The sequence below is a fragment of the Podarcis vaucheri genome (assembly GCF_965113315.1).
Source record: "Podarcis vaucheri genome assembly, chromosome: 5".
NCBI classification, from domain to species: domain Eukaryota; kingdom Metazoa; phylum Chordata; class Lepidosauria; order Squamata; family Lacertidae; genus Podarcis; species Podarcis vaucheri.
In genome coordinates, this window is record NC_138763.1 from 53,643,619 (window position 1) to 53,659,098 (window position 15,480).

A 15,480-nucleotide genomic window follows, 5' to 3' on the forward strand; every position below is an offset into this window, starting at 1 on the left:
AACTGTTCATTGTTTTCTCTCTCACACACACATCTCAGCTAAGCATAAAGTGTTAGCAAGAGCTCCTTTGATCGGGATGTAATTATCTGTGTATGCCTTGAAAATGGACTTTTAATATCCCAAGAAGCGTCGATTATTCACACTGGAGAGAAAGCCACTTAATTTAGAAAATCATCTTCCCCACAGAGTTTGATACAGACAATTGTTGCTTTATAGAAACAAAGATGTATAAAATGGGTCTGGTGAGAACAAAGAACTCATGATAGGTTTAGACAAGGTTTTGAGATATACAATATAACACCAGTCAAAAAATGCTAAAGTAGCTAATTCACACCTGTAAGCAGAGCAAGGCAAGCTACAAATGCATGTATTTTAGGCTGCCATTCTACACACACTTAACTGGGAATAGCTCCCACTGAGTTCAGCAGTACATCTGAATGTCTCAATAATACATAGGATTCCACTGTTACATCAGAGAGGAGTTTTGGTGCTTCAGGCAAGTATACTCTGGTTCAATTAATATACCAGTGCTATGACAAATGCTCTTGTTCATGTGGTTATCTGGTTTAATAGGTTAATCCACCTGATCTGCCAAATTATAGATTTGCCTATGGGAGTTCCCCAGGCACTTCCAGGCTGTCTCACTTTGCGTAGATTACTTCCTTTATGCCGTAAGAGTACATGCTCCCAAAGAACAACAAAGAAAGTGGGTGCAATATGATACATAGGCAGTAGCTAAATGGTGCTCTTGTAGAGCACAGCCACTTTGAAAACAAAAACCACACTGTACAGTAGGAATAATAGTTGAGCTGTACAAATCAAGTGTACACACATATGCACACAAACATATATGTACATGTGTAGTAGATGCAATTAGTGAAATGGGTGAACAAGCCTTAGAAAATATTTAAGCCCACATTTCCACCTCTGGGAAATCTGCATCGCATTCTGGACTACAAAGATTGCTGACTCTATTAGAGAAAGACGGATTGGGAACCAAAGTTCTCATATATCACATCTCAATAGGAAGTAACCAAGGAAATATAATTCAAGAGAAAACCCTAAGAGCCATGTTTTGTGCTCCTTTCCCTGTGATTTCAAATGCATATTTGCTGCAGTGCCAAAACATTAGATTGATTACGTGCACTTAGAACACATTTTTACTCCTCCTAAGGAAGGTGAAACATCTTTTGCATTTGCTAATTCATTTAAACTCAAGCAAGCGTTACATTTGCCTATACTGTAATAGTGAAATGGATTTCATATTTAGAAAACACCCAGCATTATTCGTGCTGCTAGTTTTCATGAACTTGGCTCCTATGCCTTTATTTTACCCTTGTAGTAAGAAGAAATTTGATAGGTGATCTTTCTTTCCCCACCAAAACATTTTCATGGAAAAAGCTAAATTTGTGCTTCTCATTAAGGCTGCAATCCCACAGATTTGTCTGGAAATAAGTCCTGCAGATTTGTGAGTAGACATGTACTGTACAGTGGTGCCTCGGGTTACAGACGCTTCAGGTTACCAGACGCTTCAGGTTACAGACTAACCCAGAAATAGTACCTCGGGTTAAGAACTTTGCTTCAGGATGAGAACAGAAATTGCGCAGCAGGGTGTGGCAGCAGCGGGAGGCCCCATTAGCTGAAGTGGTACCTCAGGTTAAGAATAGTTTCAGGTTAAGAACGGACCTCCAGAACAAATTAAATTCTTAACCCGAGGTACCACTGTATAGGGTTATATTGTAACTTGTTAACACAGGAGAACCTGGGGGGGGGAAAGAAAAACACACCTGGTGACATTATGTGGATTTCAAGCATCAGTCTCACCTTTGGTGTAGCCACTTTTGCAAAGTGTATAATTTTACAAACATTTCTTGGACATGGGTAGCACTAGGAGCAGAGTGGGGTCGAAAGTGTGTTCTCTTTTCCTCTCTATTTCCAGATCCTCCATAGAAAACCTCCTCTTCCCGCCCCATATTTAAGTCCTCTGGTGCAATTGCTCCTAACATCAATGTATTCACCGTTAACTATGGGTTACCAAATGTCCTCTTTTAATAATGAAGTGCAACAGCATTCACTTTGTTGAGTAGTGTTTAAACAAACACTTTGGAAAGCTATCACATAAAATGCAAAGTTAAATGAACATCAAATTACTGTCCATTTCCACAGCTTTCAGTGCTAATGGAGATATTTTTGTGACCATTTCCAAATGCTTATCCCCCCCCCAAATAACACAAAAAGATTTGTTGTTTGAAAATGCAAGTGGCTGTTAACCATATATTATTTGTAAATACAACATGTTCCTGCATCATTCATTTCAGTGTCTCATTGAGGTCTAATTGGTATATATTTTGGTTGACATGTATTGTTCTCTTGTAAAGGTGTCAAATTCCTTAGCTATGTCAGTGACAAAAGCCCCCACTGCTTGTGATATATAAATTATGCTCTTTACCATATAATCAGCCCTATCTGTTAGAATGCTATTTGCAACAAAACATGTTCAAAATATGTACCAGGCAGATTGGTCTTTCTTCACTTTAATATTGTGTTATTCACAGCAAAGTTTTTGATTTGAACGCTAAAAGGGAACATGTTCCAAGATTTGATCAGCATTGTATCAATTAAGAGGCATTTGATTTGAAAAGCTGGTGAGGCTTATTAGTACAGTTCAGACTTCAAAATGTTACTTTCGCTATTAACATCTGAAAACATTGCCACTGTGGTTACAGAAGGAACAGTGTGATAACATCCTAGTATAGATTGATAATCTGGTATGTTGTAAGTATTCCTATGCAACTAAACTTTATTTCATTTACATTGTATTGTAAGGTATTTTGGGGGGGGAGGGTGACATTTTGTGGAGACACTTTGGTGGCTGATGGTATTTTCATTTTTTTCAAAGGTGTAGGTGCACGGGTATAGAAATGCCCAGCGTGAAAAAATATAGTGGAGAGCCGAGTGAAGGGGTGACTGGGGAGACAAACACAGCTCAGATACCTGCACTCAAGCTCTGCCCAGCAGTGCAGATGGGAAGTGGTGGAATAGCAATGGATATCAGGACTGGGGGAATGGGAAAATGTGGAAAGTTCTTTGCTGAAGGCACACACAGAAGACTTAAATCTGAATGGGCTGTTTGCAGTATAAGGTTATTTTCTTCTCTACCACTGCGGTACAGCCCTTCTCTATCCAAAGCTACAAAAGCCAGTGTCTGATATTTTCCTGCACATGGAAGATACCTTTAGGATTAGCCTTCTGATAGCTAGGCAAGGCAACACTAAATCTGTAATCTTTCAATCTCTCTCTCTTAAAAAAAAAAAAAAGATTCAGAAGTATTATCATTATTTTATTTATTTACACTCCACCTTTCCCCCAGAACCAGGACTCAAGGCAGCTTACAAAAATTAAAACAATCACAGAAGGCTAAAAAAAATACAGAAGATAATAGTAACTAAGCTATAATGGAATTAAAACAATGTAAAAACAACAACAACTAAATCTATTAAACTACAGATAGTAAAAGCACTAAAGGTGTTATGTACTGAAGTTCTCACCCTGGGCCAGCAGGGGGATACTGTAGATAGTTATGCAAATAAGGGATCGAAAGTGACATTCAGTGATTGGATAGTTTTAGAAAATTGTTACAGTTACATTGTACTGGAGCTCTATATAAGCAGGCTGACTGAACCCTTCAGTTCAGTTCTGTCCTGGCCTGTGAATAAGCAAGAGCTGTTTGAATAATCGCTGTGTCGTCTGATATGTTCACCCACAACTTAACAAAAAGCAGCACCATTTAAAGCCCTTTCCTCAAAAGCAGTCAGTTCCCAACAGCCTGCCAGAATAAAACTTCCTGCCAGTGAAAGGAAAACAAAGAGGGGGCCAATCGAGCCGCACTAGAGACTTCCAAAGTTTGGGAGCAGCCACTGTGGAGGCCCTCTCCAGTGCCCCCACCAAATGGGCAGGTTTGTATGTTGAAAACCCCAAGCTTTCAGCCTCAAGAAGTAAATTCCAGAATGGAATATTCCATTGCTATTTCTGTGTATCTGAATAATCTCTACCGATTAGTTCAGCTGCTTCGGTGGCCTATGCCTTTTCCCCATACATGGCTTTACTGGAGTAGCACTATTCCACCAAGAAGGAATTTTAAGAGCTAGCTTCTAATGGAAGTAATGTTAATGATTATAATTTGTAATATAGCAGATGCCGTCTAATTTACCTCCCTCTTCTGATGGCAGGCTGTACAAATTATAGGCTGAGGAAGAAAATCAAAGTCTAAAGGTTAGGAGATTAAGTCAAAGATTTAGAACTTAAATGCTCAACAAGGTACTATACAACACCCTCACACACACTGCTACACCAACAATCAGTGTAATTAAATTAACACATTTCTTTAAAAAAAGAAAACCCACCTCCCACAAAATCAAGTACTGCAGATACACACAAACCCTTCAGATATTACGGGACAGATTAAAGAGAGCTGAACTCAAAACGTTTCCTTCAGATTTTAGATAAAATAAATGGTGGGCTGCTCCATTAACTAAACAGATGCAAGCAAAGGAATACTCTAGCGAAAAAGGAGGTGAAAATAAATGTACCTCAGTTGTGATAGGAAATCTGAAAAACTCCCCCAAGGTAATTTTGAAAAATGCACTGAAAGCAAATCTACGTATTCTAAATGTGCCTCAGAAACCCACTGGAACAACTCTTTCAGATGCTTGTTTCTTTGTACCATTGTTGCAGGGAACCCAAATGTCACTAGCTGCCCCTTCTGTTGTTAGAACGCAGCATTTCCCAAGCACTGACTGGTAGCAGCTCTCTATAATTTCAGGCAGGAGCATTTGTCAGCCTTCTCTGGAGATGCTGGAGATGCTGGAGACTGAACCAAAAACTCCCCTGCATTCAAAACAAGTGTTCTACCACACAAGCTGTATCAGGCACCATCTACACCTGAACTGTGCCAGCTGGTCATTAAAAGAACACCTGCTTAAGAATTGGTGCCTGAGTTTTATTTTTTCATCTTCCCTCCCTGTTCTTTTCTCCTTGTGTGTCACTTTTCTTTATATAGAGAGAGATTATAAATCTGCAGGCAGGGATTGTTTTGTTCTAACTGATTGTATGTTAGCCACTCTAGGTGACTTTTTGGCTGAAGAGTGGGGTATAAATGCTCTAAATAAACTACAGCCCTCTCTTTACATATTTGTAGAGGGCCACTAAACTGGCCTGAATCACCACTTTTGTCAGCCTGTGAAGGATGCATCCTGTCACTCACTCAGTCCTCTGCCTTATGATCCTTTCAGTTTCTTTTGTAGGCAGCAGTAAGGCAAACTGTCTGCTCCTTTTCTGGCTCAGTCTGCAGTTCACCTACAGCTGTGACTGATGTCACTTCCAGATGCAAAGGTCAAACCAGGCAAACTCCATGGTGGCACCGAGCCAGGAGATGTGCAGCTCATGGCTTAAGTCATCACCCACATCTGGACAGGCTATCATACTATGAGAAACTGACAGCAGCATGGCAATACCAGGATAGGAAACTAGTTGAAAGTCTTACTATGTTTTAGTTCAAAGAGTTTTTAAACTATGCATCTTAGCATCTGAATGACCTTCCATACAGTCTCAAGATCTCTGTGCCAGCTCAAATATATAAGATATAGGGTGTGAAGTCAACAGCTAGAGCAGTAACTGATGGTGTGATCCAGGTGTACTCTAGGCAGAAATACTGGTGTAGATTTTTTTAGGGTCAGTTTCAAAACCATAATCATCTGTCTAACAACTTGATATTTTAAAATGTAAATAATGTTATTTCATACCAAGTGGTTAAACAAACAACATGATAGTATTATTCTCATATAATCTCAGGTATTTCTGTATATTTTTAATTGTTCTCTGCAGTTAAGGGGATCTTTTCTTCCTTGATCGGTTCTTGAAACTTTACAGCCTTCCGTTTCTTATCAAGATAAATGCCATAGCTCACTTCCGGGTGATTGCAGACAGAACAGCTTCTGCTCACATTACCAAAGGTCTTTCCGATGCCAGAACGTTCATCTACAAGACAAAAAGGCCTATTTCAATGCCTAAAGCCATGTGACAAGTACAGTCAAGGGGTCTAAATGTTCATTGCAGTTTATGGAGAGGCTCAGATTGGTGGGCTCCCATCCTTGGGTGAGTACTTGCAGGGAGATAATATGGGAGGCAGCAGGGCTCATAACCGTGGGTGCACAATTTTGAGGGGGCACAACCCATGTGCGCACACACAGGGATCATGAGGCAATAAACACTATATACTTTGAACTGAACTTTATGGGAAAGGAGTTTTCTTAACCAGGAGCTCTGGAAAAGCCTGGAAAGCAGGAAGACACCGATGTTCTGCTAGATGGCTTTGCTGGAGCCTTGCATACCCTGCTGATCATAGTGGTCAAAGTGTGGTGTAGTATCATCAACAGATGGTGGGCCCAGTATAACAGGATATGGGCCAACTGACTTCTACAAGACTAACAAGGTCTTCCTTGGAGGCAAAGGGGCTCTTGTGTGCCCTGCTTCAGAACACCTGTTCAATCAACTCAATGAAGATATAGTAGAAAGCATAATAACCTTTGACTGAGTTATTTTAACTCACATGCCCAAGCAAGGCACATAAAGACCCTTTTCCTCTGAGGACCAAAACAAATCGAGCAATACCCCTCTCATCACCATGCACCAGCTTTTTTTTTGGTGCTGACTCTCTTCTTCTCCAGTCCAAGAGTTGAGACAGGTGAACATGGTCTTGTGAACAGGCCCATAGCAAGTGGTCAGTTTCAAATAATGCAATCCTAAAGCCTTACGTGGAATATGCCCAGTATACTTGGGCATCATCCCTTCTGGCCTGTAGAATCTCTGGTATGGGCGTGATTCTTTGAGTTTGGTTGCAGGGATCTCTTTCCTACAAAATAAATAAAATAAATGATGTTTTGGTGCTTGCCATTCTCCAACTTTCTTGACTGTAACAACATATTATGTGCAACTTTGCATATGACTGAAACAGTGCATGTGATAGTCTTATCAAATGCTTCTGGGAAGGCAGAATGTCTCTGGTTTTTATATGGCTAAGACAAGTCCAGACCCTCCAAGTGTCCCTATTTTCCAGGGGCATCCCTGATTTAGAGAAGCCATCCTGGTTTCTGATTTGATCCTGGAATGTCCCACTTTTGGCCATATAAGAACTGCTGCTGCTGCTGCTACCCAGGAGGACTCCCCTGCTGAGCGCCTGGGGCCCCCAGTCCTGCCACTCATCACATGGCCTAGGTTGTGACTCACAACATCAAAAGTTATACACAATTACAAAAATATAACCACAAATTAAGCATCTCCAACAAAAAACCCTAAACAATTTCCACCCTGATAGTTTCTCATCATCCAGAGAGACAGGTCTTGTAGGATTCACAGTGACAAAGATCTTGTCCTATCATGCTAACAGCTGTTCATGCAAAATGATCAAGGTCTTTAACAATAATATAAAATCACAGGAGGAAAAGATATAAAAATAACACAATGGTTGAGAATAGATGAATGAGTAACATTATGTAATATTATATCCACATGATTTCTCGGCTGCAGCATAGCTCAGTGAAAGATCTTTATGCCAACATACATGGATTCCTTGGTAGCAGGATCCTGTTTGGCTCTGTCCAAGGAGTTCTGAAAATCTCGATAGCAATTTTCTGCCATCACATGGTAGCGAGCTCCGTGACCAAACTCTGTAACCTTCGACCTGGGCACAAAGCCAGTCCAGCCTGGAATAGGTGGCTCAAGTAGACTCCTTTTTGTTTCCACAGGCCCTGCAAAGTGATGAAATGGGCAAAACACAACACAAAGGAATACAGATAAAGAAACTCTGTATGCAGTTATGTAGAACTTACCAAAGACCAAATATAAAGTGATGAAATGGGGCATTAATTGAAAGCTTACTGATGCTAAAAATAACCCTACACAGAGTGAGGAGCACAACACAAATGAGGTCCATTGCACTAAACCATGTTCTTTAACTAACACCATGTCTTTTCTGCCTGAATCTGGTTGGTAGATCTTGGGGTTCTACAAAAACATGAAGTAGATCTGACAAGCCTCAAATCTGTGAAACCTTGTATTACTGCACCATCAGCCAACCACTGCAAAGAATTTACTACAGGAAGAAAGACAGGTGCTCTTTAAAACATTCCAGTTTCAAGAGGAAGGGTCTAAGTGGAAGAGTTGTATATAATTCCCATCAGTGAGAAAGAGAAATACAGTGGTGCCCCGCAAGACGAACACCTCGCAAGAGGGAAAACCCGCTAGACGAAAGGGTTTTCCGTTTTGGAGGTGCTTCGCAAAATGAATTTCCCTATGGGCTTCCTTCGCAAGACGAAAGCCCATAGGGAAATCTCCGGGACAGCGGGGAAGTGCAGCGTCTTCCCCACTGTCCTCGGACCTCCTCCGAAGGCTGGCGGTGGGGCGGAAAGCCCTTCTCCCCACGCCAGCCTTCGGAAGGCTCCTCCGAAGGCTGGCGGTGGGGAGGAAAGCCCTTCTCCCCGAGCCAGCCTTCGGAAGGTTCCTCCGAAGGTTGGTGATGGGGCGGAAAGCCCTTCTCCCCGCGCCAGCCTTCGGAAGGCTCCTCCAAAGGCTGGCGGTGGGGAGGAAAGCTCTTCTCCCCGCGCCAGCCTTCGGAAGGCTCCTCCGAAGGCTGGCGGTGGGGAGGAAAGCCCTTCTCCCCGCGCCAGCCTTCGGAAGGCTCCTCCGAAGGCTGGCGGTGGGGCGGAAAGCCCTTCTCCCCGCGCCAGCCTTCGGAAGGCTGCTCCGAAGGCTGGCGGTGGGGCGGAAAGCCCTTCTCCCCGCGCCAGCCTTCGGATGGCTGTCCTGAAGACTTGCGGTGGGAGGAGGGTTTTCCTTCCCACCGCCAACATTCAGAATGCTGTTCTGAATGTTGGCGGTGGGGAGGAAAAACCCTCCTCCCACCGCAAGCCCCGGGAACAGAGGAGAAGCGCTGCGCCCCTTCCCCTCTGTTCCCGTACCTGTCCTGAAGGCTTGCGGTGGGGAGAAAAGCCCTTCTCCGCACCGCCAGCCTGGCAAGCGGTTTCCATAGGAACGCATTAATTGATTTTCAATGCATTCCTATGGGAAACCGTGCTTCGCAAGACGAAAAACTCGCAAGAAGAAAAAACTTGCGGAACGAATTAATTTCGGCTTGCGAGGCACCACTGTAACAGTTTTATATAGCTCATGGGTTGGATCAAGAATCCGAATATCCTGAGAGAAGACCACTGAAGAAGTCCTAAGGAAGGTTCAAAGCTAGAGGTTGCAAGCACTGTTAGTTCTCCATTTACAGTATGTAGAGGCACCCAGTGCTGGCTGCACCCCAGCAAGAGTAGAGCCTAAAGCAAATTCCACTGTGTTAGGTAGTAAGTAAAACCATGGGTATCAGTCTGTGTTATGGCAAATTTGCTAGATAATCATATATACTAATAGCAATCTAAATTATTCAAGCACATACCATGACCCATGTACAACATGAAGGTGTCAGGAGGCTTTGAAGGACCAAATTTTGCAAAAGTACAAACATAATTTGGGGGGGGGACCCCAAACAGCCCAATGAAGACTGAGCATGCTCAGTGGCCATGGGCAGCTGACCAACTGCTGTGGTCAATGTGGGGGGACAGAAAAGCAGGTGAGAAGGTGAATGGAATGGAACATCCTGAATGGGAGTAAATCACACTGCAATATTTTGTTGCAAGTCTTATGGAACTTGCATATTAGGTTTCTACAAGTCTGAAGCCTCCGTTTTGGAAGAAATAACTCAGAATGCACGTTGCTTCCTTTTTATTTCTCCAGCTGAGCTTTAGAGGTCACGGGGCAGGTCCATGTAGCTGTAGATAAAAAACTCAAGACAGAAAGCAATTTCTGTTGCTCTTCATCTGTAATAACAAAGCTATTAGAGCTCTTTGTCATGGTTTAGTGCTGCTAGTTGCAAAGATAGAGTTTCTCTCTCTCAAAAGACCTGGAGAAAGTGACTGGTACTTTTCTCAAAGAGGGAACCGTCATTACCCCCTTAACCACCACAATTCATCAAAACAGACTTAAGATCTCCTCTGCCTTCCCATGCAACGTTCAGGCCACATGTGGATCACTGCCGGGAGCTCCCCCTATGGCAAAGCAAAAATGCTTTTGCTACTAGAATTTGTCATCTGTGCACGACAGCAGAGGAACAAAGGTCAGTGTTTTGCTTTAAAAGAAAATGAAAAACTGCCTAAAAGTTTCCACATTCTGTTAAAAAGAAAAGAAGAGAAAACATTCACAGACAGCTTTTTGTGTGTGCGATGACTCACATCCAACAGAACTTTTACTCCACTGCTCAATCGACTGAAACTGCTTACAAAGTTACAGGAATGAAGATAGAAATCTGTCCTATGGCAGAAAGCTGAAAGCTCAGACTTATCTCTGTTACACCACGTTGGAGGGAGTTAGGAAACAGAGTCAAGAAGGAAAGTTTGTTTCAAGACCTGGATGTGGGCTAGTCAGGCACAGGAACAAAACAGTATAGTGGTATAGCCACAAGTGGAACATGCCCTGATCTAAGGTCAGGTTACATCAGTGACACAACCACCAGTTTGTGGGTTTCTTTTGAGAGACAGAGATGGAATTGCTAAAGCATTAAAGGTGGTGCTCATGTTTCAGGTTAGGGTTAAAGATGATGCCCTGGGTCTGTTGTTATTAATTAATTAATTTCAGTCATGAAGCATTTCTTATGAAGCATTGTGAAGCAATTTCACAAGACTCTGTGTATGTGTGTATTTGTGGGGCTTTTTAAGTTACATATATAAATACAATTTTAAATCCAACACAGATACAGACTAGGATAAAAAAGATCTCGACTTAGAAGGCTTGTTAAAGGTGAAAGTCTTCAACAGACAACAAGAAGATGGAAGAGATGGCACCTGTCTCATATGTAGCCAGTGAGACTTCCAAAAGGCAGGTGTGGAACAGACCGACTTTGTATGGCATAGGCCTCCTGGCAAGACAATGCCTGCAGGATGCCCTCTCCTGCAGAGAACACAGATCGGCTGGGAATATGAAGGAGGAGGAGGTATTTTAGGAATCCTGGTCCCAAACTGCACAGCACCTTGTATAGCACCTTGAACAGAGCCTGTTCGTGAAAATGTTGAAGCAGGCAAACATGGTGGATAAGTATGCTTATCAGGGTGGGTGGAAGGTTTCATTTGGAACTAAATTTCACCTGTAGATCAGCAATGTGTACATAACAAGCCAAGCTTTTTTTTCTTCCTTTTTTTCTTTCTTTCAGTTGCATGCCCTAAGCTAGCTCACTGCTAACATGACATCTGCTCCCTTTGTAACCCTGTATCTCCTCAGAGGGCAAGCATCATGAAAAAAGGAGGCTTCCTCTTGAATGGGAACTATACACTTCAACTCAATCTAGCAAACCAGTCACCAAGCTTGCAGCAACCACCCCCCGCCCCCCTGAGTCTGGCCTTAAATATTCAAGCCTGCCACATATGACGGTGACTCTAAGGGTGCTACGTGCAATGAGTTTTCTAGAGTGGTAGCTTGTCTCTGACCCACCTCCTCTCCACACCATATGCTTACAGCACATTCAAAGTGCATGGCTCCCCTTCAAAGAATCCTAGGAACTGTAGTTTGTTAAGGGCACTGGGAAATGTAGCTGTAACGGGTCAACTACAGTTTTGAGGATTCTTTGGGGGAAAGCCATGATGTTCTTTAAAGGTATGGGGTGGATGTGAAAACAACATGGACTCTGCTACTCTGCAGAAACTTGGGATCAAGAGCTGCATCTGCAATAACTGTATCATAGTGGAACAGGCCTCCTGGCAAGACAATACCTGCAGGATGCCCTCTCCTGCAGAGAACACAGATCAGCTGGGGATATGAAGGGGGAGAAGGTATTCTAGGAATCCTAAGCCCAAATTAATTAGAAATGAGGCATACTATACCCAGCACATTTGGATGGTGTTTGCTATTATAGTCATCAAGTACGTTTATTATTTCTTCATTCGAGCAAAGAGGTGGCAGCTGGGGTGCTGTAGCCGCTGTGAGCCTCAGTTCTTCCATTTGGTCACATTTTCTCTGAGTAGCCTCACGAAACGCATTCACACACCACACAGAATCGTTTCCGAAGCTAGTTCCAATTCGGTAGAATCTATAAGGGATGTAGCCTGGAAAGGGCAACAGAGGTTCACAACCATCATGAAGAAGCCATCAGCGGACTAGTCTAGGCTTTCCTTCAACAAAATTTCTTGTGTGTGTCTGCAGCCCCAGGACTAGCATAAGGAGAATCCCACTGTTTACTCATTATATGTGTATACAGGTTTCGTACAGTCCATGGTGGGAGCCAACTTAACATTCTGTTGCATTCATAGTAAATGTGTCAAAAGGATGATCTGGTGGGTCACATACATGGGCTTTCAGCTCCAGCCCTTTTCAGAGTGATCATCCTTACCTGCCCATCGCCAGCTTGTCACTGTGACATTTGTTGCCATTTGATTAATTTGCACAATATGAAATTTGGGTGTTTCCAGACACAAAGTTTTGCAGCTGCCGTGCATACTGATTTAGTGTCTGATGCCTGCAAAACTGGGTGCTGTTGATTCCCAGGCTTCTAGTCAGAGGGTAGGTATGAGTGTTGGAATTCTTCACAAGAAAGTGAACACCAGCTTTCCGTCACCCTCCTAGCATTTCAAAGCCTGCTGTCACACAACCAACCACTGAGATTTATACCCAAGCAACTAGAAATTTAGCAGATGTCTGAGTCTCAACATTTAGTTTCCCAAAACAGCCAGTGTCATTTGTAGATAATTAATAAAAAATGTTAGAATAGAGCATGTATTAGCAAGATTTTGCAGGTGTGCCCACTGTAGCTGCCTATTTTATTTAGTTATGCTTTCTGGTTTTTTAATTTTTATTTAAGGTATTGTATAATGTCAGTCAGCAGAATGTCAGGTAATGTCAGGTAACTCAGCAGAATTCATAATAAGAATTTTCAATAAAATAGTTATGGAATCAAAGTACTACCACCACCCTCAAAGTTGTACAGTGGTGCCTTGCAAGACGAAAAGAATCCGTTCCGCGTTTTTTCGTCTTGCGAAGCAAGCCCATTAGCGGCTTAACGGCTTAGCGGGCTTAGCGGATCAGCTGATAAGCGGTTTAGCGGCTTAGTGGATCAGCTAATAAGCAGCTTAGCGGCTTGGGGAAAAGGGGGGGAGGAAAAAACCCTGCAGGAACTCGCAAGACATTTTCGTCTTGCGAAGCAAGCCCATAGGAAATTCGTTTTGCGAAGCACCTCCAAAACGGAAAACCCTTTTGTCTAGCGGGTTTTCCGTCTTGCGAGGCATTCGTCTTGCGGGGCACCACTGTACCCTGAGAATTCAGAGAATTCATATCAACATTCTAGTTCTCATTATCACTCAGAGGCATTTCTGCAGCAACATACCTCTCTCTCTCTCTCTCTCTCTCTCTCTCTCTCTCTCTCTCTCTCACACACACACACACACACACACACACACACACACACACCCTGCAGGTAACACACTCTAAAAAATACTGAGTGCAGAAGAGAGCCTAATTTGCCAGTATAAAATTGCTATCCAGATCTTCAGAAAGAGAGCTAGGTATGTGCTTGTGTTTTGGTGTCTCAGTACAATGTAAGGAGTGGAGCATGAAATCTGTGGTGCAGTTAGGTAGTTATAGACTCTAAACTTAGCAGCCTTATGAAGGGACCTATTTAGATAGTATTGTGTACTGTACAGTATTACTCTTCACCAATAATACTGTTCTGCATTTGGGGCTCATCCTATCACTCTGCTAGTGATGGAAGTCAGTGGTCAAGGATGATGGGAGTTGTAGCCCAGCAACCCAAGGGAGAGAGCCTGAGATTGAAAGGTGTTTTCCCTCATTCATCAGGCAAGACTAGGGTGCTGCCTCACAGCAGGCATAGGCAACGTTTGGCCCTCCAGATGTTTTGGCCTACAACTCCCATGATCCCTAGCTAACAGGACCAGTGATCAGGGATGATGGGAATTGTTGTCCAAAACATCTGGAGGGCCGAAGGTTGCCTGTGCCTGCCTCACAGCATACAATAGCAAATAGATAGCTTTAAGAGGCTACTAAAATCATAATCCTGTTTATTACTGCTATATTGAGTACAAAGTGCATCAAAACAAAGTGGGAGCCGATGTGAAAAGCTGTGATTATTTGGCTGCCCCTTTAAGCATGTTATTTTGCTCTCTGCCGAGTTATCAGCTGAGAAATGGGAACAAAGCTCAGGCCAAGACTCTCAGTTTTTTTACCTGTATATCCTGGTATCAAAGGGTTGCACTCATCTACTTGTCGCTGAAATGGTTCCATGCTTTTTCAAACTCTGATGAAAGAAAGTTAAAGACTTTCAACTGAATCTAGACTCTGATATTAATAAGCCTGTTGTTCAAGAATTATCCCAATCAAAACATATTGGTGTTTCAGGTTGTCAGAACCTTTAAGTTAGAAGTTGCAGAAGTACAGTTCCCAGACCTACCCATCAGCCATGCTGCCTGGGGCTGGTGGAAACTATAACTTGGCAGCAGCTAGAGGACCGCAAGGGAGCCACCCCTCCTATGAGCAGTCATCCATTTTTCTGTGTTAAAACATTAGGAAAGAACCATCACCTCTCTGCATATGAACAAACTATGGCCAGCAAGTCATCCAAGCAGACTCAAAACTCAAAAATTTCATGGAGGAACAAAACCCCTCCAAATGAGAACAAGGGCCTATTATTCTGTTCCAAACAGCAGCCAGCCTCTGGGAAGCTCACAAGCTGCGAGTTAGACCCAAGCTTGCCTTCTGGTTTCTCCCGAGTATTTGGTGATCAGGGATACAGTGCCTCTGAACATGAAGGTTTCATTTGGGGATTTGATAGGCTGTTCCTATGCTGTTGATAGCGATAGCAATGAAATGGTGTAATCATTTTTAAAGCTATTTATGTTCCTGGCTGCCACAAGAACATATCCTGGGGAAAGGATCCAGCAGCCTTGCGTTACCTTACTGGCGCCATTGGCTCCTGCTGCTGCAATGTTTCATGTCCTCAAAGCACAAAGGAGATAAGCGGGGGACAACAACGAAAATAACAGTATTGAGATTGGCAATAACAAATGAAGACGCATGAGGGCTAAAGACAAAGGGTGTAGCGAGAGAGGAAGCAAACAATGGTCAGCTACTGACAAGAAAGAGAAGAAAATGTAGCAGCCCTGGAAAGACTGACCTGTACAAGAGAGATCCCTCAAACGAACAATTCGCTCAGGAGGCCGGGACTGGGCCTTTTACCATGACAAGCTCTGTGAGCAATACCATCCCCCAAGCTGGCTGCTTCCTTGCGACCCTTTACAAGAGAGCTCAAGCTACAGTGCCCCGTCCCTCCCATGGCATTGTGACCTCATCCACACGACCTTTACAACACGTGCAGGGAACAGAGAGGCT

At 43.1% G+C, this 15,480-nt stretch overlaps 1 protein-coding gene across 1 annotated transcript; it reads right to left on the reverse strand.

Moving 5' to 3' along the window:
• Positions 1-5,846: 5,846 nt before the first annotated feature.
• SPMIP5 (sperm microtubule inner protein 5) lies at positions 5,847-15,415 on the reverse strand. Its single transcript, XM_082222717.1, has 6 exons — positions 15,266-15,415; positions 14,319-14,389; positions 11,967-12,188; positions 7,619-7,805; positions 6,813-6,910; positions 5,847-6,036 (listed from the first exon to the last, which is right to left on the reverse strand). Exons 2-6 carry the CDS (start codon positions 14,374-14,376, stop codon positions 5,867-5,869), a joined length of 735 nt encoding a protein of 244 aa, XP_082078843.1. The 5' UTR covers positions 14,377-14,389; positions 15,266-15,415; the 3' UTR covers positions 5,847-5,866.
• Positions 15,416-15,480: the final 65 nt, after the last annotated feature.